General features: G+C 37.4%; 7 protein-coding genes across 8 annotated transcripts; 2 read left to right on the forward strand and 5 right to left on the reverse strand.

Annotated features, from left to right (window-relative positions):
- Positions 1-2,166: 2,166 nt before the first annotated feature.
- NCED4 (nine-cis-epoxycarotenoid dioxygenase 4) lies at positions 2,167-4,415 on the forward strand. Its single transcript, XM_021954085.2, has 2 exons — positions 2,167-2,954; positions 3,142-4,415. Exons 1-2 carry the CDS (start codon positions 2,261-2,263, stop codon positions 4,239-4,241), a joined length of 1,794 nt encoding a protein of 597 aa, XP_021809777.1. The 5' UTR covers positions 2,167-2,260; the 3' UTR covers positions 4,242-4,415.
- On the reverse strand, positions 4,038-5,787 carry LOC110753230 (uncharacterized). Of its 2 annotated transcripts, XM_021954087.2 has the most exons (2): positions 4,970-5,787; positions 4,038-4,894 (listed from the first exon to the last, which is right to left on the reverse strand). In XM_021954087.2, exons 1-2 carry the CDS (start codon positions 5,732-5,734, stop codon positions 4,766-4,768), a joined length of 894 nt encoding a protein of 297 aa, XP_021809779.1. In that variant the 5' UTR covers positions 5,735-5,787; the 3' UTR covers positions 4,038-4,765. The 2 variants fall into 2 exon arrangements, with proteins under 2 accessions (XP_021809779.1, XP_088102983.1); XM_088246857.1 differs by having other exon boundaries at positions 4,038-5,786.
- Positions 5,788-6,532: 745 nt separating this feature from the next.
- Positions 6,533-8,021, reverse strand: LOC110753183 (uncharacterized). The gene has a single exon (XM_021954016.2). The coding sequence runs from the start codon at positions 7,767-7,769 to the stop codon at positions 6,777-6,779; it is 993 nt and encodes a 330-aa protein (XP_021809708.2). The 5' UTR covers positions 7,770-8,021; the 3' UTR covers positions 6,533-6,776.
- Positions 8,022-10,160: 2,139 nt separating this feature from the next.
- Positions 10,161-11,460, reverse strand: LOC110753239 (uncharacterized). The gene has a single exon (XM_021954098.2). It carries the CDS (start codon positions 11,366-11,368, stop codon positions 10,358-10,360), a length of 1,011 nt encoding a protein of 336 aa, XP_021809790.2. The 5' UTR covers positions 11,369-11,460; the 3' UTR covers positions 10,161-10,357.
- Positions 11,461-11,684: 224 nt separating this feature from the next.
- On the reverse strand, positions 11,685-12,646 carry LOC110753211 (uncharacterized). Its single transcript, XM_021954056.2, has one exon. It carries the CDS (start codon positions 12,576-12,578, stop codon positions 11,724-11,726), a length of 855 nt encoding a protein of 284 aa, XP_021809748.2. The 5' UTR covers positions 12,579-12,646; the 3' UTR covers positions 11,685-11,723.
- A 1,612-nt stretch (positions 12,647-14,258) lies between these two features.
- Positions 14,259-16,379, reverse strand: RSZ21 (RS-containing zinc finger protein 21). Its single transcript, XM_021954088.2, has 6 exons — positions 16,221-16,379; positions 15,916-16,025; positions 15,707-15,795; positions 15,080-15,320; positions 14,721-14,849; positions 14,259-14,562 (listed from the first exon to the last, which is right to left on the reverse strand). Exons 2-6 carry the CDS (start codon positions 16,002-16,004, stop codon positions 14,556-14,558), a joined length of 555 nt encoding a protein of 184 aa, XP_021809780.2. The 5' UTR covers positions 16,005-16,025; positions 16,221-16,379; the 3' UTR covers positions 14,259-14,555.
- Positions 16,380-18,261: 1,882 nt separating this feature from the next.
- LOC110753215 (Potassium transporter family protein) lies at positions 18,262-24,153 on the forward strand. The gene is made up of 9 exons (XM_021954058.2): positions 18,262-18,719; positions 19,587-19,815; positions 19,917-20,165; positions 20,580-20,630; positions 20,963-21,223; positions 21,848-21,900; positions 21,996-22,110; positions 22,240-22,494; positions 22,957-24,153. Exons 1-9 carry the CDS (start codon positions 18,465-18,467, stop codon positions 24,012-24,014), a joined length of 2,526 nt encoding a protein of 841 aa, XP_021809750.2. The 5' UTR covers positions 18,262-18,464; the 3' UTR covers positions 24,015-24,153.
- The last annotated feature ends 676 nt before the right edge of the window (positions 24,154-24,829 follow it).

A 24,829-nucleotide genomic window follows, 5' to 3' on the forward strand; every position in this document is an offset into this window, starting at 1 on the left:
ATCTCAACAACAAAAAATAGATAAAAGAAAAGATAAACAAGCCTTGAAAGAAGTCCTTGCGTCCCTTGAGGGACTATTTCTCTCTTTAGAAAGAGAGAGATTCTTACTCTTTCTATGAAGAGAGCCATTTAATGGTTGGTTCCAAAACAGGGCAAACCTAATCTGAGTATTGGGTTAGGCCAGTTTGGCATTGCTGTGCTGTGAAAATAATTACTTTGAGATTTGCTGTGAGAGAAATCAGCTGTGAAGGAAAGTAGTTTAGCGTTTGGTAAACTAAATAGTAAAACTGTTGTTAGTACAAAAATCAATTTATGAATGTTTGGTAAAATTTTGTGTAAAAGTGGTGTGATTTTGTGTAATGACTAAAAATGACATAATGTTAACAATTTTTTTTTTCCTTCTAAATTAGTGAAAATAACACTTTCACTTTGACTTGTACAATCTTTTGTTAACTATGTTTCAATTATAAAGTAATGAAGTCATTTATTTAGATAGCAATATCTCTCCAACATGCATAACAGTATCTCCAAATGTCATGACCAATTGCAAAACTGAACATATGTCCATCAATAATTTTGTTTACCACTATAGTTTATATCTCAATGCCCAACAGTCAATTGCAAATTAATTGTCAATTCCCATGGAGTCCCGTCGAGTATACTCCATGCCCATCATCAGCAATTTCTTCTACTCTTTTAATTTCTACTCCTACTTGCATTATTGAATATATGCATTCCTATGGAGTCACCACTTTGGCCAACACTTTATCCCTTACGGGCCGACCCAGTTTGAGCGGGGATTAGTCTGGGTTGTGGTTAAGGCTTAAAGGTGCCACCCATAGTTGGGGCCCATCCAGGACCACCTCGTGGTTCAGACAAAAAAAAAAGAATATATGCATTCCTTTTCTTTTATTTTAAGTTAAATTAGAAATTAAAAGAGTAAAACAAATTAACGATTATGGTCTGGGAGATTTGGTCTCTTCCTGGTTTTTTTAAATAAAAATTTATCTGTCTCTTCCTGGTTTATGTACGTGATTAAGCAGTGTTTTGGGTTGCTAGTTTCATATTGTTTTCTCGAACCTTGTGGGAGTTATAATGAAGGTTTCATTCTCTACACGAAAAAATAAATAAATAAAACAGAAACATCAGAACCAAAACAGGATGACAAAGACATCACCCTGATACAAACTAAAAAAACATAATAAAAACCAAAACAGAATAACATAAATATCACCCAGAAACAACCCAAAAAATAAAGTGTGAATCCTAGAGAAAAATTATGCGGCTCATCCTTAAATCTGGATCTCGCTAAAATTATAGAAGAAAAGTAAATTTGTGTTCTTTGAAAATTATAGAAAAGTAGATATGGGTTCTGTTAAAGAAGATAAGAAGAAGAAGAAGAAAATGAGGAAGGAGAAGAGATTCAAAAAAACACGCATGGGAAAAAGTGAAGAGGACAATGGAAGTAATATCTAAAAGTTAAAGAGGATAATTTGGGCATTTCGGGAAAATTCATTAAAATACCACTGGTTCCTCACCCCCTTTTCCGCATAAGCCGAAATATAATCATCCCTTTACCTGCTTCTCCAAATAGCTGTCAGCGACAGCAATTATGCTTGAAAGCAGATTTATTTTTTATTTACCAAACAGGCAGATTGAAGAAAACTTTCAAAATAAGTGATTTCTGCTCCAAATAAGCAATGTCAAACGGGCACTAAAATATACATCAAGCATTCGATTAGAAGGGATGATTTCTCTTTCTATGAAGAGATCCATTTATGTCATGGTTGGTATATTTCCCATTCCAAAGCTGGAGTTGCCCTCTCTCTCTCTCTTCTGCATGAGAGAGAGTTTTAAAAAGTTAAAAGAGAAAGCACTTGCCGATAGTAGCTTGATACTAAAGATATTAACCCAAATACTATACAAATTGAGATTAGAAAAGGAGCAAGATGAAGGTGACAAGGGTGCCCCTCTGAAATAAATGCATTTTGGTGAAACATCAACTTAGCGAGTATTACCAGATATAATTTTTGAATTGAAAATTCTGAACCATCCATTTGGGGAAGGGGAAGATATTGCAGAATGTGGTCCCCTCCTCTGTTTTGATTGTAACCAGAATTATTTGAAAGAGTCCTCTCCTCACACAGCAAGCAAATATCCCAACACCATCATGAAGCCTTTATTTATTCCAACCAACTGATCCCAAACCTCACTACCTTTTTTTTTCTCTCTTTTGTTAATTACTTTGCCATACCAGAATTATGGATGCCTTCTCTTCCTCTTTCTTATCCACATTTCCCACTCAAAATCTATCTCTCTCTCCTGCCATAGCAACCCCCAAGCTCAGCATTTCCTCTGTTAGAATTGAAGAAAGACCATCAAGCCCACCACCAGCTACAAAACCCACCTCCACAAAAGCACCACAGCCTCCAAAAACTCCATCCCCGCCACTAAAAACAAAAGCTCGCGATTACAACAATGCTTCAACATTCTCTGCGGCCAAGAAACAAACAGATCCTACGCTACCTGCAGTGATCTTCAACGCTTTGGATGACATCATTAACAGCTTCATCGACCCTCCACTGCGCCCTTCTGTGGACCCAAAACACGTCCTCTCCAACAACTTTGCTCCTGTTGATGAGCTTCCTCCGACCGAGTGTGAGATCATACAGGGCTCCCTGCCGCCGTGCCTCGACGGTGCCTACATCCGCAATGGCCCGAACCCGCAGTACCTTCCACGTGGGCCCTACCACCTGTTTGACGGAGACGGCATGCTTCACTCTGTTAGGATCTCCAAAGGCCGTGCTGTGCTCTGCAGCCGCTATGTCAAGACCTACAAATACACCATTGAGCGTGATGCCGGCTACCCTCTTCTTCCCAACGTCTTCTCTAGCTTCAACAGCCTCACTGCCTCCGCCACACGTGGCGCTCTCTCCGCTGCCCGCATCTTTACAGGCACAGTCTAAAATTTTCACTAACTATTTAAATCAATTTGGTAAAATTACACACTAACCCCGTGGTTTTATTAATTCACTCAATTTATAAGATGCGAATAATTATAATACCAAACTATAAATACAACTTTTTATTTTAGAAATTTCCATATGATTTTTCTTAATATATTCAATTCTTTTGTGTACAGGCCAATACAATCCTGCTAATGGCATTGGTCTTGCAAACACAAGTTTGGCTTTCTTTGGCAACCAACTTTATGCGCTTGGCGAGTCTGATCTCCCTTATTCTCTGCGTTTGACATCCAATGGAGATATCCAAACTCTGGGACGCCATGATTTTGATGGCAAGCTCTTCATGAGCATGACGGCTCATCCAAAGATAGACCCTGAAACAGGGGAGGCCTTTGCCTTCCGCTACGGCCCCTTGCCTCCATTTCTAACATACTTTCGGTTTGATGCAAACGGCACAAAACAGCCAGACGTGCCCATATTTTCTATGGTCACTCCATCGTTCCTCCATGATTTTGCAATCACAAAAAAATATGCCATCTTTGCTGACATACAAATTGGCATGAACCCAATTGACATGATCACCAAAGGAGCATCCCCTGTTGGTTTGAACCCTTCCAAGGTGCCTAGAATCGGAGTGATCCCGCGATATGCGAAAGACGAATCGGAGATGAGGTGGTTTGATGTGCCTGGTTTCAACATCATACATGCCATCAATGCTTGGGATGAAGAGGATGCTATAGTGATGGTGGCACCAAACATTTTGTCGGCAGAGCACACATTGGAGAGAATGGATTTGATCCATGCTTCGGTTGAGAAAGTTAGGATTGATCTCAAGACAGGGATTGTGTCAAGGCAACCCATCTCCACAAGAAATCTAGACTTTGCTGTGTTCAATCCGGCTTATGTGGGGAGGCAGAACAAGTATATTTATGCAGCTGTGGGTGATCCAATGCCTAAGATATCAGGGGTGGTGAAATTAGATGTGTCCAATGTGGAGCACAAGGAGTGTATAGTGGCTAGCAGGATGTTTGGGCCAGGGTGCTATGGGGGTGAGCCGTTTTTCGTGGCTAGAGAGCCAGAGAATCCGGAGGCGGATGAGGATGATGGGTACGTGGTGACGTATGTTCACGATGAGAAGGCAGGAGAATCAAGGTTCTTGGTGATGGATGCCAAGTCTCCTCAGCTTGATATTGTGGCAGATGTGAGGCTGCCCCGGCGGGTGCCTTATGGCTTCCATGGACTCTTTGTGAAGGAAAGTGATCTCAACAAGTTGTAGTGTCATGTGTCCCCATTCAGCAACACAGTAAACGTTACACAAACTATAACAAAAAAATAAAAATCACCCACCACATCTATATACTGTCATAACCACAAACCATTACAATTACAAGTTTGAAATATCTATTGTACATATTTTCAATAAAGCTATCTGCATTTTATTTGCTGATTATATTGACCACCAAAATAAGGATTATACCCCAAACTAGGTGAGTGAAAATCTGACCACAAGTTTATTCAGTCTCCCAATGGCATTCACCACATAGAGGTATGCAAGACAACAGCAGATATAGATAAATATCTGTTTAAGATAATTCCAAATTCATATGAAACTTGGCCAAGTAAACTTTTACACGATTAACTTTTCAGGAAAATTTCAGGAAAAAAAAAAAACATTACAAGTTGAGCTAGAAGACGTAGTTAATCTGCATAATGTGGAAATTGATGCTGAACTTGCTGCAGTTCATAATTGTACTCTGGAGTTTCTGATCATCATGATCACATATATGCACAAGCTGTTTTTCATCCACAGCTTTCACCTGTCGTACCCTTCATCATCAACCTCTTCTCTAAAGCCCGGTTCTTGCAATCGCAGAAATATATCGTGCAGGCGACCCATTTCACCACATTCCCAAAGCAGAACAAGCTAATCTGAGCAACAACACCAATATAGTTAATCCCTCTTCCATAGCAGCCGATATAAATGCAAGGCAACCTTAAACTTACTTCCCAAGCAAAGAACATAAGCATCAAAAGAATCCCTCTCCACTCACTCCCACTGCTAAAATATATTGCTAGAGCAAATGCCTTGATGCCATATGTCCCCTCCAACACTGAAATCACAAGACTCCCATTCCACACAGCACTCCATGCCAAATAAATTGTTAGCAGTGCTGCAAATGATGGCCCACACCATACAACAAAGAACAAATCATACATTACGTCTTTGAATACAACAAAGAATGTTGTTGCTAACCATATCAATCCAAGTAAAGCACAAGTTGAGAAGACAAGAACATAGAGAGATGTTATAAAAGTGCCCTTCAGTCTTGTTTTGTCTAAGGGTATATGTAGCATCTCCTTGAGAGTCATCAATGGTCCCTCTTCTGTGTATATCTTTGATGCCAAATCAACAACCACGAACACGGTGCTGAGCTCTAGGAGATGGAGAGGCACCAGATAGAGAAGACCCAGATGAATGAACCCATCAGTATACTCTTTGTTCATTTTTCTGGTTATATCAAATGGTCTGGTCCAAACATTGTCGAGGACGAGGTCATCAAGGGGTTGTTTTAGAATTTCTGAGATTTGAACTAGGAATTTTTGGAGAACAGATTCATAGTAAACCAAGAAACAGAAGAGAGGAAGGGAGGTGAGAATTGTGAAGATGAAGAAGTTGGTGTTTCTGGCAGAGATTACAAGAGCTTTTCTGAGAATATCAAAGGCTTCCAGCTTTTGATTCTTCATCATAAGGTTGCTCTCCATCTCCATGCTTTCACTTCCAAGCTCAATCCAAACACAATTGTGAATTTCTAAATGAACATAAAGTCTTTCTTGACTTCATGCAATTAGCAATACACTCAAAAGTCTTAGTCAAGTCCGCCCCTGACCCACCCCAGACCAACCCCCAACCCTTTTGAAGGTTGAGCAGAACGAATATTGATGGGTGGACTTGACTCAGACTTTTGCCGTCTTTGAAATTGCTTCATGATGCACAAAATAAATAATTAATTATCATGGCCCTGAATTACTAATTTTTCACATTCAGAGCCATTGTTTTGTTAACCTTGACTTTGTTTCTTAGCTCACAAAAGAAATTTTAAACAGAAGTTAACCTTGAATTTGTCTACTTGGTGGAAAATGTCGCCATTTCATATCCCCTTGCACTTTCGTGGATACCTTTAGGCTGTAATTGATAGTTCTATTATATATCAAGGTATTGCAGACCGTTTTTGTTACCGTAGATATTGTTGGACGCTTTAACACTCCGATGAGAATGCAAGAGCCTAACGGTGCTCCCAAAGGCCAAAGGTTTTATATTTTAAACTCAACATTGCACCATCTGTCTTAGGTTGGGATCTCCTCCTACCAGGACCACTTCTGGGAAGTTCAGTACTCTCCTCATATTTGAGATAGTTTTTGTGTTACTCTTAAGGAGAATTTCTGTGCTAATTGTTGGGAAAATAGTGTTTCTGAAGAGTTAACAATACTATTTCAAGAGACACCTTTTGCTGTAAATGCGTGATATAATTGTCTCCCACATGGCAATGGAATTTGCAACAAAGGGTATGCAAGAAAATAGCAGATATAATTAATGTTCACGATTACACTAAACATGTTTGAAACATTGCCAAGTAAAGTGAGACATGATTAATCAAAAGAAAAGCTAAAGAACTTTGCAAATTGAGCTAAAAGACTTAAATCAACATAATGCAGAATGATCCAAATCAAACTTAGTTGCAGTTCCTATTAGTGCTCATCTGGAGCTTCTTTTCAACAAGATCTCATCCATCTACTTGCCTGAAGTGCTTATTCATCCACAGCTTTCAACTCTCTTCTTACCCTTCATAATCCATTTCTTCTCTAAAGACCGGTTCTTGCAATCGTAGAAATATATCATGCAGGCAATCCACTTCAGCACATTCCCAAAGCAGAACAAGCTAACCTGTGCAACAAGACCAATATAATTCCCTCTTTCATAGCCGCCAATGTAGAGGCATGGCAACCTTAAACCTACTTCCCAAGCACAGAAAATAAGCATCAAAATAAACCCTCTCCACTCACAACCATTGGTGAGATATATTGCTTGACCAAATGCCTTGATTCCACGTGTCCCCTCCAGTATTGAAATCACAACACTCACATTCCATACAGAACTCCATGCCAAATACATTACTAGCAGTGCTACAAAAGATGGACAAAGAACAGCATAGGAAGCATGATCATCCATGAAGCTGAAGTCCCTGAAGACAGCATAGTATATTATTCCTAACCATGCCAATCCTAGAAGAATACAAGTTGACAAGAAAAGAAAATAGACATATGTAACAAATATGCCCTTCAGTCTTGTTTTGCCAAAGGGTCTATGTACCATCTCTTTGAAAGTCATCGTCGTCGGTATCTCTTCCGCGTATATCTTTGATGCCAAATGGACAATCACAATCACAATGCTGAGATTTAGGAGATGGAGAGGCACCAGATAGAAAAGACCAAGATGAGTCAACTGATAAGGAAACTCTTTGTTCAATTTTGTGGCTATGTCTAATGGTATTGACCAACTCAAGTTGAAGTAAGCCCTGTAACCATGGACATTGCTGTAGAGTGGATTTCGAATTTTTGAGATATCAACCAGGGATTTTTGGAGAGAAGATTCATAGTAAACCAAGAAACAGAACAGAGGAATGGAGGTGAGAATGGTGAAGATAAAGAAGTTGGTGTTTCTTGCAGAGATTATAAGAGCTTTTCTGAGAATACCCAAGGCTTCAAGCTTCTGATTCTTCATGATAAGGTTGCTTTCCATCTCCATACCTTCACTTCCAAGCTCGACCCAATCACAATTGAAAGTTTCTAGGTGATGAGCAGCAAGTCTTTCTTGGTGGATCCAAGTGGAGTGAATATTGATAGGGATCAAGGGTTGACTTGACTAAGACTTTTCTTCTTCTGCTAATTGTTTCATGATCTAAACAATTAATACCATGGGCCCTGCTCATTGGAGAACAGAGCTGATTCTCATTACACGTCAACGAACACCAAGTCTTTCATGATGGCTGCAAGTGTAATGAACATTGATGGGGATCAAGAGTAGATAGACTTGACTCAGATTTCCCTGTTTTGCTAATTGGGTCATGATTTTAAAACAATAATACCACAGGCCCCAAGTCGCTAATTTTTCGCATCTGTAGCCATTGTTTAGTCAATTTAATATTGGCTTTTTATCACAAATAGTTCCTGAGATTTGCGAAATTATCACTTTTCGTCTCTAACCTTTTTTGTGACACTAATGGTCCTTAAAGTTACCCTCCACACATTAAAAAGGTCTATCCCGTTAACTTCCGTCAAATTTTCTATTAATTTTTTTTTTATAAATTTAAATTTATTTTAGAATTAAAAAAGATAATGGATAGTTGTGTTCTATAAAAATAGGATCCATTATCTGATTTTTCTTTTAATTTTAATTTTTTTTAATATGAAAACGTGTGAATTTATCATATTATCCTCATTTAATTAATAATTTCAATTCTTAATATTTGCATTCACCAAGGGCATTTTTTTGGTATTTTGAATGTTTTACCATTCTCTGCATTTTGTTTTATATATATTAGCCTCTCCGCACGCGCTTCCGCGCTTGCGAGAGGCTTTTTTTTTTAAAAAAATTAAATTTATTTTAGAATTAAAAAAAATAATGGGCAGATATGTTCCATAGAAAGATGATCCATTATCTGATTTTTCTTTTAATTTTAAATTTTTTTAATATGAAAAAGTGTGAATTTACCATATTATCCTCATTTAATTAATAATTTCAATTCTTAATGTTTGCATTAACCAAGGGCATTTTTTGGTATTTTGAATGTTTCACCATTCTCTGCCTTTTGCTTTATATATACTAGCCTCTCCGCACGCGCTTTCGCGCCTGCAAGAGGCTTTTTTTATAAAAAAAATTTATTTATTTTAGAATTAAAAAAGATAATGGGTAGTTGTTTTCCATAAAAATAGGATCCATTATCCGATTTTTCTTTTAATTTTAATTTTTTAAAATAAGAAAAAATGCGAATTTACCATATTATCCTCATTTAATTAATAATTTCAATTCTTAATGTTTGCATTAGCCAAGGGCATTTTTTGGTATTTTGAATGTTTCACCATTCTCTTCCTTTTGCTTTATATATATAGATTAGCCTCTTCGCACGCGCTTCCGCGCTTGCGAGAGGCTTTTTAAAAAAAGAATTTTAATTTATTTTAGAATTTAAAAAAATAATGGGTAGTTGTGTTCCATAAAAATATGATCCATTATCTGATTTTTATTTTCATTTTTATTTTTTTAATACGAAAAAGTGTGAATTTACCATATTATCCTCATTTAATTAATAATTTCAATTCTTAATGTTTGCATTAACAAAGGACATTTTCTGGTATTTTGAATGTTTCACCATTCTCTGCCTTTTGCTTTATATATATATATATATATATAGATAAATATAATCTTTTTAAAACTTAAAATCCATAAAAAATCAATTAAAAGCAACTTAAATCTTTTTTTATATATTTCTAAATATCTCTGTCTCTCCCTCTCCATGTGTTCTCTTTCCCTTTTCCCCTCACAGACCCACTCCTCTCTCTCTCTCTCTCTCTCTATTTGAACAGAGGATGAAAGATATTTAAAAACATATAAAAAGATTTAAGTTGCTTTTAATTTAACTTTTTTTTTTTATGAATTTTAATTTTTAAAAATATTTAAAATATATTATATTATATTTAAAACCATGTGGTTTTATTCCATTGGATGTGTGGGCTCAATACATGTGTCACTTCATCAATTTAACACAAAATTCGACATAAGTTAACGGCAGGGATCATTTTGATGTGTGGAAGGTAACCTTAAGGACCATTAGTGTCACAAAAAAAACGTTAGAGACGAAATGTGATAATTTCGTAAACCTAAGGGATCATTTGTGATAAAAAGCCTTTAATAATCAACGACCGGACAGTGCACCATTTGACAGTTTTTTGTGTTGAAATCTTGAAGATACTGTTCTAGTTTATGTGATTGGGTTCAGTTTTTCTCTGTTTGCTCTGTTCTCTCATTATACTTCTCAACTACATTTTATATTTCCTTGTCAGGTTTCCTCTCTAAAATCCATTTTACAATTCAGAAATGTCAAATGACATTCACCATAAAGTGAGCATTTCCAAGGAAATATTTCTTTTCAAGTCTATATCAGATTTATATGAACTTTTCCAATTAAATTCATACATGAGTAATTAGCACAAAAACACCAAATTTGATGGAGAAAAACCAACATAATGTGGAAACTGATGGAGAGTGAACTTGTTGCTGTTTCTAGTTGTTCTTTGGAGTTTCTTACCAGATCACTTCCATGTACTTTCTTGTAGTGCTCATTCCCCAACAGCTTCCACCTGTGTTCCAACTTCATCATCAACAGATTCAACACATTCCTTCTTCTCGAAAGCCCGGTTCTTGCAATCGTTGAAATATACCATACAGACAACCCACTTCAGGACATTCCCCAAGCAGAACAAGCTAATCTGTGCAACAATTCCATACTCTCTTTCATAGCAGCCAAAGTAGAGGCATGGCAACCTTAAGCCCTCTCCCCAAGCAAAGAAAACCAGCATCAAACGAAGCCCGCGCCACTCGCTACCTCTGCTGTAATAAATTGCTAGAGCTAATGCCCCAGTTCCATGAACCCCATCCAACATTGAAATCACAAGACTCATATTCCATACAGCACTAAACGCCAAATACAAAGCTAGCAGTCCAACAAATGCTGGCAAACACAGTGCAGCAAAGAACACATCACAACCGAAGTTCCTCAAGACAACAAAGTAGGTTGTTACTAACGATATCAATCCGAGTAAAATACAAGTTGACAAGAAGAGAACATAGACAGATGTAATGAAAGTGCCTTTGAGTCTTGCTTTGTCAAAGGGCTTATTTACCATCTCCTTGAGGCTCATCATTGGTCCCTCTTCTGTATATATCTTGGATGCCAAGTCAACGATCACAAGCACAGTGCTGAGCTCTAGGAGATGGAGAGGCACCAGATAAAGAAGACATAGTTGAATCAACTCATCGAGAAACTCTTTGTTTAGTTTACGGGTGATATCAACATTCAAGCCTGTTAGCCGTATACTGTAGCTGTAGTCGTAACCTGGGGATTGTTTCACAATTTCGAAGATTTCAACCAGGAAATTTTGGAGAAAAATTTCATAGTAAACCAAGAAAAAGAAGAGAGGGAGGGAGGTGAGAATGGTGAAGATGAAGAAGTTGATGTTTCTGGCAGAGATTATAAGAGCTTTTCTGAGAATATCAAAGGCTTCCAGTTTCTGGTTCTTCTTCACCGTAAGGTTGCTTTCCATCTCCATGCTTTCACTCCCAAGCTCCATCCAAACACAATCAAGAGACTTTGTAAATGAACATGAAGTCTTTCTTGATGACCCCAGAGTGGGGAGGCAGGAGTTGACTTGACTCAGACTTTTACTCTTTTTCTAATTGCAATATGATATATAAAATAATACCGTAGTTTCCAAGAACATGGTGAGAATCACAGTAAAATTCAAGCCATTGTTTTGTTAACCCTGAATTTGGTTCTTAGAAATAAATTTCAAAAAGGGTAAACCTTGAAATTGTCTACTCGGTAGAATTGCCAACAAACCATTTGTTAGCCCCATGTACTTTTGTGAACCCATGTAACTTTCAATTCAATTAATTTAGCAAAAGCAGCAATTACAAACTTTTGAATCAGAGATCTGATAGCTTGATCTTAAGAACTTTAGAATTTATGGCAACCTTGTCGTGACGGTTCTTGCAATCGTAGTAATAAACTGTGAGAACCACCCAATTGATAACCTTGCCCAGGCACAAGAAGCTTGTGTCAAGGTAATAGTATGCAAGTATATGTGGGAAAGTCCATGTGGCAAGGAGGGATGGCAACTTGAAGCTCCAAACAGAATACAGAAGCATCCAAATGAGCCCTCTTAGTCTATTTCCTTTGGTTAACTTTGATGAGGCTGAAATGGCTTCAAATCCTCTGTTCTCCTCTAAAATGGAAACAACAACACTTAGGTTCCACCAGGCACTGTACTCTGCCCATTTAGCAAAGGCCACACCATAAACTATCAAATGCAAGCCCTGCAACGACCGAGTTGGGCAGCCTGATGAAAGTAACGGCCTAGTATAAAGCCAATAGTCAACAACATTTGAGGAAAGAGAGCACAAGAAGGACACATAAAAGAATGTAAACATACGCTCATGCCACCTTGTTTTGGTTATTGAATTTCGAAGAAGATTTCGGAGACCCATTGTTGACCTCTCACTACTAGTAAAGATTATTGAGGCAGCATAGATAGTTGTGAGGGCACTGAGGAAGTCAACAAGGCAAAAGAGGTAAACTTCCAGAATTTTAATGGTCAGATTTAGAGGCCATTTCATATTGCCTCCATCATAAGTAAGAATTCTTAGCTGATATATTGCCTCCATGATCAAACTAGGCTGGTAATTATAAGGCAATTCATGTATTAATCTCATGCAAAATAGTGGGAAGGAGGTAATCAATGTTAAGGCTATGAAATTGGGATTTCTAAATGGGATTTTCATGGCTGATTCGATTAGACCTACGGTGCCAAGAAACCACAGCTTAAACTCAGCAAATCTTGGGTTCTCCATTCCCTCAGATGTACCACTACGAAGTTTGAATACTGTGGGTCTTGCATTGGTTCCCTCTTCAATATATATGGCAGCAGTGCATTGACATTGTGATACAAACTCGTATAATTCTAGTTTTGTTTCCATTAGAATGGTACAAATCTAGCCGATGCCTCCTGTTAGTTTATTTTGGGGTGATAATCCAAAGCACATCAAATAATAAAGTAACTTGCATTATTGATTATTGAAATTTCCAAAGAAGTAGAGGACAACAGCGACATACATTACAGTGTAAAAAGAAGCCCATTTCCAGCCAACTTTCCCAACTGTGTCACTTCGGCCTACTCAGAAATCTTGGGTCCCTTTTTTTTTTTAATGAATAGTATAGCCGCACGGCTATACTATTTAAATATACTATTTATTGCTCTTTCATATTTAATACGCGTGTTTTTAACAAAATTTTCAATAATACATACAAAATTCACATATTATATAATGTATTTATCCCATTTCGCATTTTATTAACTATGAATGAATGTTAGAGGCTAAGATTATTGCAAAAAAAATCCAAGATGGTGACTTGTCCGCCATGATCATCATGTAAAGTATGCAAGTACTAAACCATCACATTTGTTTCATAATTGCCTTCTCTGAAGGCAGATCGGCACATTAATTTACAAGTCAACAACGAAAATACAAATCAAATAGAAATGAAAAATAAACATCGCAACCACCAAGTTTCAAGGGTAAGGGGAAAGATCACTTGAGGCATGACCAACCACAAGCCAAACAGGGTTGTCATGCCTGACAGCCCTCAATGATGGATTCAGTTCTTCGGTCAAGCAACTTAAACAAATTACGCGATGAGTAAAATCTTATATATGCGCGCGGTGTGTGGTTTGTAGAACTGTGCAAAAATAAGTGTGCTACATCAAGAAGATTTCAGAGGTAAGTCTTAGGTCTTGACGATGATGCGTTTGCGACGGACTCCACAATCGAAAAAGGTCTGCAGTTCATCTCAACTCAGTCGGTAGATTAACCAACAATACTAAGTATGCTCTAAAACTAATACAATGGATGCTCTGGCTTTCAACCATTGATAACCAGACTCGAGAGAAAAGAACCAATAGGGCAACAACAGCTTCACCTTCTTCCACCAGCTAGTAGAGAACTAAGAAGTGAAGGTCTTACTATGACAGAAGCACTGTTGACGATGATGACACTAATATGGTCAGATGCAGCCAGGTTTCTCAAGTAAAACAAGCAACAAGTACATGTTGTGCAGAGGTGCAGAGATGGGGAAGGCAATAAACAGCTTCATCTTCTTGAACCAGCTAACGAAAAAAAGTTTATTCAGGAAGCTTTGTTGCAGAAGACTGCAATAAAAAAAGTGCCGCATGCAACCAAAGTAGAAAGTACCAAAGTTTCTAGATATTCCAGTTTCACTGAACAATATGTAGAAGCAACAAGAAGTAGAATACTCTGGTGGACGCAGAGATGGGAACCGTGAGAACTAAGATGCAGTAAGTGGCGAAACGAAGCCGTTTTAGCCGGAAATCACACCTCAAATCAAAACAAGCAAACTTTAGGAACCTCTAATGCAAACAATGAAATCCAACCACAAAGGACAAATTCACATAAAAATCATATATAAACAGATATAATATGGCAACTTAAAAGTAGGAAAGGGACCTCTTCAGTACGCTGAAGCGAGAAAGCCGACGCAAAACGGTGTCCAAGGCACCCCTTTTGGTGGCAAAAACACTTCGTAGAAGCAAGCCATCCAAATCCAAGTTTCTAACAAAACCCATCGTCACAACATCGACATAACTAACATGATTCTCGTCAGTTCAACCAATCCTATTAGAACTATAATATAGCGGAGACATCATCCTTTCAAGGTCATCCAGCATTTGCTCCAATTCCAGCTTAGTCCCTGCAGATGACAAACAAACACATGAATCAGCTACTCGTAGAAATCAACAAGAAATGAAGTCCTCTAATACATAACACCATCCAAAATACACTTGCTCAACCTTTCATTTAACATATTTGTAAAAAGAAACAGTAAGACATTGTGCAGCCATGACTTACCCATTGGCATAAGGTGAAGCACGACGAGCAGGGCGATATGGAGGAGACCTACTGTAGCTTCGTCCACGTCGAGGAGGTGTGACACTACGGCGTCGTGGAGGAGATCTTCTCCTACGCGGACTATAGCTCCTGCCACAACATAAAACATTAACTTGGCAGCCACAAGGCAATTAGTACAAAATAATTAGTAGGGTTACACAGAATAATGTATCAAATATCACAAGTTTCAATTTGTCACATCTCATTTCTATGTGAGCTGGGAAACAAAGCCCAAGAAGGATGTGGCGAAGTGCATAATTTTACCACATGATGTACAATGCAGAGGAAGGAAAAAAAAAAGACATAGGTCTTCAGTATACCTGCGTCCATAACCATCATAACTGGGACTTCTGCGGCGTCGAGGAGATGGACTTCGGCGCCTTCCACTACCCAATCCTCGTGAACCAATACGCAAGCGACATTCTCGAGCAAAATGACCAGGTTCACCACACTCATAACACTTTAAGTCCTCACCTCCACCACGCCCGCGTCCTCCACCACCACCACGGCCTCCACCACCCTTAGAATTGTGAGAAAGCTCGACACGCCAACCATTTTTTCCTGTTGAAACAAGAATGGGAATAGGAAGCTTTAAGCATTTCCAATAGGAAATAAAGATGCTACGATGGTGAAGATGATAATGTTGATGATGATGATATTTGATAATAGCACAGAACTCAAACACATTGTGTACAGAATCTATCATAGAATATGATGGACATGCCTCTTCTATGTGCCTTAACATCTTTCTCTAACAAAAATGGACTGACGATAATAGACATGCTAACTATAAGTAACAAGTAACATGCATCTGAAACTACAGTTTAGTTCAAAAGGATGGGCCTTTGGTATTCTCAACAGGTGGAAGCTTCAACAAATTATAACGTGCAGTCGCTAAAGGAAAACTATGGTGTCAACCCAAATTGGAGTGGGAGTGTCAGACAAACCATCCACAGCTTGAATTGCATCTAGAGCATCCCGGCGATCGTCAAATTCAATAAACGCATATCCTGGCGGTCTTCGAGCAACCCATACACTGTGATCAATTGCATAAAAAAGTACCAGCACCAATAAATCTCACTGAACCTTAAAATAATTATTGTGACTCATTCAAACAATAAAAAAGTAGAGGCATTTAGTAAGAAAGGAAAATAACCCTCGAAGAACACCGAACATCCGAAATTCATCTTCCAAATCCCTTTCATTCACTCGAGGATCCAAATTCCCCACATAAACCCGAGCCATCGTCGCAAAACCACTTTCAACCTAAGAAAATATATATATTTATACACATATATAAAACAGCAAAAGCCATCAAACAAGAATAATTTATTTTCCCTTTAAACTCATCAAGGATCGAACTTCTCATCCGATAAATTAATAATACTTTGGCTTTATACTTATTCTCAAAGTCTATTATATGTTAAACGAAAAAAGAGAGAGATAGCATCGAAATATTACCTTGGCAAAACCGCTAGAGTATTTGAGAGATGAACGATCGGAGCGATAAGGAAAAGAATTGAACGCTCTGCGCCTGAAATCGCAGAGCTCGAATAAACCCTAGAACCAGAAGCTATTTTGCGTTTTGCTTTCCCTGCTTCTTCTTATTCTACTTGTGAATGTGCGTTAAGTAAAATGGAGCCCAACTGGCCCACTTTTCATTATAATTCTCCAGGCCCAGCCTTCTAATGTCACCTAAACGACATGCTGTTTTTCTTGAATATTCCACGAATATGCGTCGGGCGGGAATTTATGACATCATCATAGGAACCGGACCTACCTACCAATAACGGAAGGGTGGCCTTGCAATGCTTGTAATTAATACAGGCATTTTATTTAAAAAAATTTATAGTCTAAATTATTTTAAATTATTTTAATTTACAAGAATATAGATCAAATTCAGGTGTAACGAAACATTTCACCTTCTCATGATGTGTTTTTTTTAAAGGCCCTCGACTAAGACTCAATTTTACTTTTTATTCATCACGTTGCAAAATTGTTACGTGGTGTTTTAATTAGATCTCGCATTGCACAACTAGTCATTTCTGTTAATTTTGTTTGTTTTATTGTCAAACTTGATCACATATCAAGCACATGATAGATATTTTAGGGGTAAATAAGGCTTTTATCTAGCCATCACCTCCATGTACCATGATGAACATATAAAAGTCTTTTTAAGAACATATAATTTTTATTTTATTTGTTTAAAAAGCCTATTTTACACCAAAAATGCCAGCTAAGGTCTACCATGATGAACAAAAATGAATTAAAAGAAAAGAAAATTCAAAAATGAAAATTTATCATCACAAAGATAGAGTCAAATAGACACACGACACCTAGAGGTAAGACTACAATTATCCAATTAGTTTAATTGATATTTATGCTCTAAATGGGCTTAACATTAACACTAACTATAATAAATAAATAAATAAAACTCACCTGGGCTATAGCCCAAGTTGTACAAGTCATAGGTCCGTGCCTGACTGTTACAATTTTGCGACATGAGATACGAAAAGTAAAGTTAGGTTTTATTTAAGGGATCATTGCTACAATTTTGCTTTTTTAAAATTCATTATTCATAGTTCTAGTGCCTTTTTTTTTATTCATCATCATCACGTTTATTTGGGCTTAAATCTCTAGTAAAACCCATGATTTTAAACAGGACAAAAGGTCAAAAATGACCAGCGTAATAAGATACTTTTCATATGTGAATCAGTGGATGGATAAGTGTGAGAAGTTTAGAGCAAACAGAAGAGGATACAGATCCTAAAAAATTGCCAAATTGGTAAATTTTTTGACCAGAAAATTCAGGTGGTTGAACAACAGAATACCAGATTTATCCTATGCTAACCAACACTCAAGATTACTTCAGATACTAATTTAAGTTTTTTTTTTTTTTTTCATTTTTCAGAATAAATGTCTACTGTTGTGTGTTTTAATCAAATGGTTGATAATTAACATGCATTTCCACAAATAATCAGATAATAAATTAGAGAGTGTGTAGATGCATGAAACCACGGAAATGCTTTGGAGTCTTGGTCCATCTTAAATATCGCTCCCCTTATTTGTAAATTGCAAAAGGGCTTTTCAAAAATAGAGAACTGATTATCTAGTTGATATTCTAAACTACTCTTTTTCTTTTTTTAATCCAATGTATTCTAAATTACTCTAACCGTGAGATGAGCGGAATCATATTCGAAAACAACAAACACACATGCCATTAATCAACTAACCTAACCTACATTTATGTGTGTATATATATAATTTTAAAAAATAAAAGATTCTATTAAGTGAACAGAGATATTAAAATATTGACCCAAAAAAATAAGGATAAATTAAATAAACAAAAAAGTGTCTGAACATATGATTATGGACCAATAGGAGCTTATCCATCTCTACTCATTTAGCTGAAAAGCCAAGGAAAGATACGAGCATGATTTTCTTATCCAAAATAAATAAATAAATAGAAGCATGTTTTGAGTCGTAACGTAACGAATAATGTTTGTTTCGCTTCTAGTAGCTATTGTTGTCCTCACTCATTTCCCAGGCTCAAGTTTTGGAACGGTTCATAAAACATCATAGAGAATTAAATTCCGTGACCCATTATTGGAGCTTCATCAGAACCAGCTGAGTTTGGTTCCCAGAGCGGTACTGGCAGCAAAGTTAGGGTCTTTTGCATGTGGGTTCTGAAGGGTCTGTGGAAACATGGAAGAAGAAGATGGGATTGAGAGAAGTGAGAGGTTGGTGGTTAGGAGTGGGAGTGGTGGCGGTAGTGACTCGAGGTGGGTTGATGGAAGCGAAGTGGACTCAGAGTCACCTCCATGGTCGATGCTTTCTGAAAATGTTGGCAGAGAAGGATATGGATCTCTCAGGAGGAGGCTTGCCAAGAAGCCCAAGAGAGTTGATTCTTTTGATGTTGAAGCCATGGAGATTGCTGGTGGTGGTAGCGACCATTCTAAAGTAATGTCACAATTGCTTTCAATTTCTTAAAATTTTGTGAGATTTGTGTGCTTTTATGTGTTATTTAGTTCTTGTTATCCATTATGCTGTTTGTGTGTGTGTGTGTGTGTGTGTGTGTGTGTGTGTTAGTTCGGTTCAAATTCATGGACATCGTCTAAGATTGGAATACGGAGCACCGTCCGAAAGTTCGAAATCCAAATTAATAGTCTTTATTCTTCTTGTCATTTTTTGTTACATTATTTAACCATTAAAGAAGATGGGATATTGGCAATTTGGTATTGATGCCTACCAATGTATCGAGAAATGCAAATGGAGCGATTGAAGTGATTGGCAATTAGATATTAATCTTTTGGGAGCAGTGATTACTTCATTCTTTAATATGATTCACATCCTTGGGGATTTGAGAGTTTCCTGGAGATGTGAGAGGGTTTAGCTTTTGAAGCATGGACAAGAACAGTTAATCTTAGCACACACAGTTTGTGTATGGAGTCCACAAGCTAACATATGCTTCACAATTAAGTAAGGTAAGTTACAACAAGTAAAACAATACTGGAGTAAATGTCGTATATCAGCAGAATTAGGATTTGACAGCTAGTTTGTGTTGTCTCAGCATCCTTATTATCAATATGTGTTCAAGAGCGTGAAGGAAATAACATGCTTACTTTCATTCCCTTTGTATGTAACAATATGTGGATTTGGAAGTAAATTAAAGGAAAGGTCAAAAGCCTGCCAATTATTCAAAGGTCCAGATCAAATGAGCCTAAGCGAACAGACACCTACTTCATTTTTGCAGACAGAATTAGCTTGTCTCAGTTATATAATGTACTCTACCTATCCATGTCTACTGACGTTTATTTAATAAATCAGGATGCTTCTGTTTGGAGCACTCTTGCTTTAGCATTCCAAACTCTCGGTGTGGTCTATGGTGACATGGGCACAAGCCCTTTATATGTCTTCGCTGATGTGTTCAGCAGGGTGAAAGTCGAATCGGATGTTGATGTCTTGGGGGCTTTATCAATAGTGATCTATACAATTGCGCTTATACCTTTAGCGAAATATGTTTTTGTAGTTCTCAAAGCCAATGATAATGGAGAAGGTAGGCATTTCTCTCATCGAAGTAATTTTCTCCTTTAGTTCTTAGTATTCTTGTTATGTTTATACTTGTTAACCCAACACCATTTATTCTTCCAATTGTAGGAGGAACATTTGCATTGTACTCGCTGATATGTAGGTATGCAAAGGTTAATCTGCTGCCAAACCGTCAGCCAGCTGATGAACACATTTCTAGTTTTAGGCTCAAATTACCCACTCCAGAGTTGAAAAGGGCTTTGCGTATAAAAGAGACATTAGAAAGGAGATCATTCTTGAAAACTCTCCTATTATTGTTCGTTTTGATGGGAACTTCAATGGTTATAGGGGATGGTATTCTAACCCCAGCAATATCAGGTACTTGAATGGATTGGGCATACTCCAGAAGCTATACTCAACCAAAAATATAAGTTGAAGCTGTAACTAATGATATTTTCTCTTAACACTATGTAAGCCAGATTGTTATATTGATATGAAATGACATCACTATTATCAGCCAGGGATTATTCTTGCATCTTCTTCCACTTCCTCTTCTTAGACAGGCAACCAGAATTAGGCATCCCTTCATTGTTGGAAAGAGGGCTTTCTTGACTTGATTCAGTTCATTATTGGCACTTTATAGTCCCCAATCATATTACTTTGGAATTAGAACTTTTCGTTGGACCTGTCTGAACCTGCAATAATCATTTCATGTATTAAATGTGAAATCTTTTCTATTTTATCTATGTACGAGTTGACTGATACTTTTTTTTTTCTTTTTGGTTGTTGTAGTGATGTCTGCTGTGAGTGGCCTGCAGGGTGAAGTTCCAGGGTTTGGTACAAGTGGGTATCTTTTCCCTTTTGAGAACCTGTGGTTCATTTGTTAACTGAATCCTATTTCCCCGGGGATAGAATTGAAAAATTATAATACTGACTTAAGAGTTAATGAAGGAACATGTGTTTTTAGGTTCCAAGTTTCTTTTCTTTTCATGTCATTCTTTAATGATCGTACATACCTAGGGTGTTGGTATCACACTGAAGTTCATTTGGTGGGCCTTGAACCTACTAGACTGCCTGATAACTCTAATTTTTTGCTTGAGTTTTTGTTTTCTTTGTAGTATGTGCCAATAATTGCATTTGGATATGGCCTCTAATCTGATTGATTTTTATTACAGCTGCTGTGGTTGTTGTTTCAATCATAATCCTTGTGGTATTGTTCAACATACAGAGGTTTGGGACTGGCAAAGTGGGTGTCATGTTTTCTCCTATACTTGCTTTGTGGTTTTTCAGTCTTGGATCTATTGGAATTTACAATCTAGTGAAGTATGATATTACCGTCCTGAAGGCATTCAATCCTGCTTATATTTATTTTTTCTTCAAGAAGAACGATAAAGAAGCGTGGTTAGCTCTTGGTGGTTGTGTTCTGTGCATAACAGGTATATCTCACCTTTAAAACCTTCAGAAGTACAGGATCCACTGGAAATATTCTCTAAATACCTCTATCATATGAGGCAGATCAGTGATCTTCTCCAACTGAAACAAATATTGTGCAAATATTTGCTTATAATTTTAGAGGGAATGTTCTTTTTCTAGATAGCCTGGCATATTTGTAGCCAAACTGTCAATTTGAACCATTGATAAGAATCATTAGAGATTTTTCTTAAATGCATGGTCTAGATTGACAGTCTGCTAACATAATATGCCAAATATCTGGCAAGACAACATTACTATAGTTTTAGGGGAAACCTGATAAGCTTGCATATCATGAGACCTACATTTGGATATTGAAGTCCTGCTTTCGTATCATAAGACCTGATTTGTATCTTAAGCAAATTTCTTGAAATGAAATCCAAAAGCAATTGTATATTTGAAACTTTTTGTCCATTTAGCTCATTCTTTCCACGTAGATTTGTAAATTTAACATGACTGTTTGCAGAGCATGAATATAATATATATAAAAGTTGTTATAATGAGAGCCATTTATTCATTTTTTTCAATATTTTCTTTTGGATTTATAGTAAAAAGCCTGCTCAAATACATCACTGGTTATGCTTTTGCAGGAGCCGAAGCAATGTTTGCTGATTTAGGACATTTCTCTGTACGATCCATACAGGTTGGCCAATGCATATCCATTACCTCTCCCTTGAAGAATTGCTTCATGAACATTGTTTAATCGAAAGTGTCCTATAATCTATGCATCTTACACAGATTGCCTTCAGTTTTGTGGTGTTTCCCTGCCTTCTCTTAGCTTACCTGGGCCAAGCAGCTTACCTGATGAAATACCCTGATTCTGCGTCTAGAATATTCTATAATTCTGTGCCAGGTGACTGTTGCCAACATCATGGCTACCCATTCTTTTCAATTCCTTTCTAATTGTTTCATAGAGGAGCATCTGTTTGTATTTGGTGCCTCAGTTTGACACTTCCAGTCCCTGAATTTTGTGAACAAACAGGTATTCTTTTCTGGCCAGTCTTTGTGGTAGCCACCCTTGCTGCAATGATTGCCAGCCAAGCGATGATATCTGCTACATTTTCATGTGTTAAGCAATCCATGGCTCTTGGATGCTTTCCAAGGCTGAAGATAGTTCACACCTCAAGGAGACGAATGGGCCAAATTTACATCCCTGTTATCAATTGGTTTTTAATGGTCATGTGCATAGTTGTAGTTTCCATCTTCCAGAGCACGACAGAGATTGCCAATGCATACGGTTAACTATCCTTTTCCTCTCTTTCCTATAATATTTGGTCGAAAAGCCAAAAAATATTCTTAGATTTTAATGAAGTTGGTTAAACTTTTCACACTCCAATGTTATGAAATTCTCTATGTTATAAATTTTACAAATAAGTTATGTATTAGTTCTATATGACCAAAAAAAAAGGGTTTCAAAGTTTGAAAGCTGTAAATGATGCCAACATGACAGCAGATCTTTGTTTTCCCTCAACACTTAGTGCTTTTCTCCTGCTTTGTTTTCCAGCATGGTACTATTTCTATGACTCAACAAATTCAATAGTGGCGAGTAGTTCCCTGAATATCTAGAGCACAGGACTACTGAGCTTATATCATTCACAACAATAATGACGAGTTTTCTTAGTCGAACAGGAGTTTTAAAAATTACCAACTCTAATCCTGTAATGGTAAATTTTCTAATGCAATTATATTGTTCATGCAGGAATAGCTGAAGTTGGTGTCATGATGGTGAGCACCACCTTGGTGACACTTGTAATGCTTCTCATTTGGCAGACCAACTTGTTTCTGGCTTTGTGTTTCCCCCTTGTATTTGGATCAGTAGAGTTTATCTACTTGTGTGCAGTTTTATCAAAAATCTTTGAGGGTGGTTGGCTGCCACTGGTTTTTGCCTGTTGCTTCCTTTGCGTGATGTACACTTGGAACTATGGGAGTGTGTTGAAGTACCGAAGTGAGGTCAGGGAGAAGATATCCATGGATTTCATGACCGATCTTGGCTCCACTCTTGGGACCGTGAGAGTCCCAGGAATTGGACTGCTGTATAGTGAGCTTGTCCAAGGCATCCCATCCATTTTTGTGCAATTCCTTCTTAGCCTACCAGCCATCCACTCTACTATAGTTTTTGTTTGCATTAAGTATGTCCCAGTCCCAGTGGTCCCTCAGGAAGAAAGGTTTCTGTTTCGAAGAGTTTGCCCAAAAGACTACCATATGTTCCGCTGTATAGCCCGATATGGTTACAAAGATATTCGGAAGGAAGATCAATATGCATTTGAACAACTTCTTGTTGAAAGCCTGGAGAAGTTTTTGAGGAGGGAGGCTCAAGATCTTGCCCTGGAGAGCAATTTAAATGATTCAGACATTGACGATGTTTCACCCAGATCATGGGATTCTGGAGTCCCAGGAGGTGAAGAGATTGAGGAACTTAAAATTCCATTGATGCATAATGGAAGATTGCAAGACGTAGGAACTTCTACCTCAGAAGAAACTACCGCTGGTACAGCATTGCCGTCTAGTGTGATGCCATCAGATGAAGACCCAAGTCTGGAGTATGAGCTCTCTGCTCTTCGAGAAGCAATCGACTCGGGATTTACTTATTTGCTTGCACATGGAGATGTGAGAGCAAAGAAGAACTCATTTTTCTTGAAGAAGCTAGTCATAAACTACTTCTATGCATTCTTGAGGAGGAACTGCAGAGCAGGTGCTGCAAACATGAGTGTACCTCACATGAATATCATTCAAGTGGGAATGACTTACATGGTATGATTTGTTTATGACTTACAGAATTGTCTCATTTTATTGGATATTTATTTGCAACCTCTATGTGAGACTACACTGTAAGAGAATTATTACATCATAATTGGCTGCCTGTTGCCACTTTTATACAATCATCCTTTGTTGGTTATTGCAGCCCTTGACAAAATGGTCTCTATGTCTTTCCCCTCTCTTTGCTTTAATTCATTTTCAACTTGGACCCCATCAGATTATCTCTTTGTGTGAATGCTTTTCTGCTTTTTAAAGCCATGCAAACATCAAAGTGATGTCCCCAAAGATTTCTTTATCGTCTTTTGCCTTGCTGAAAGTTGTGCTGTAGAAGAAGCCACTTGTTGTTGGGTCAATTTTTATTGTCTGGTGTTTTGGCAAAAGTAGCAACCCTTTTGAGTTGCATATATATATTCCTCTCATCTCATGTTGTCCTAGTGATTATACTATTTGTCACAAATTAATTCAAACTTTTATTTACCTTTTATTTTAAAAAATTATCCATGGTTGTCATTTGAACCAAGAGTAAATGATACCAGTATCATAAGTTTTTTTTTTCTTTTTTTAAAAATGCATGCGATAGTCTAAACTACAAGAGGAGGGGAGTTTCTCACACACACACTACTGAGGTGTCATTGGGTTCGAACTTAAAACTACTGATCTACAAGTTAAAATCATTTTTCACTCAGTCTAACCGTTGGCTTTTGTCATTATAACAATCACATAAGGCCCAACTGATGCAAGTCTCAGTTTCATGATGGGCTAATTGAGATTTTTTTTCTTCTTTGTATAAAATACTTAATGAACAAACAAATTAG

This window comes from Prunus avium, chromosome 1 (assembly GCF_965620075.1).
Source record: "Prunus avium chromosome 1, drPruAviu1.hap1.1, whole genome shotgun sequence".
In the NCBI taxonomy this organism is placed as follows: domain Eukaryota; kingdom Viridiplantae; phylum Streptophyta; class Magnoliopsida; order Rosales; family Rosaceae; genus Prunus; species Prunus avium.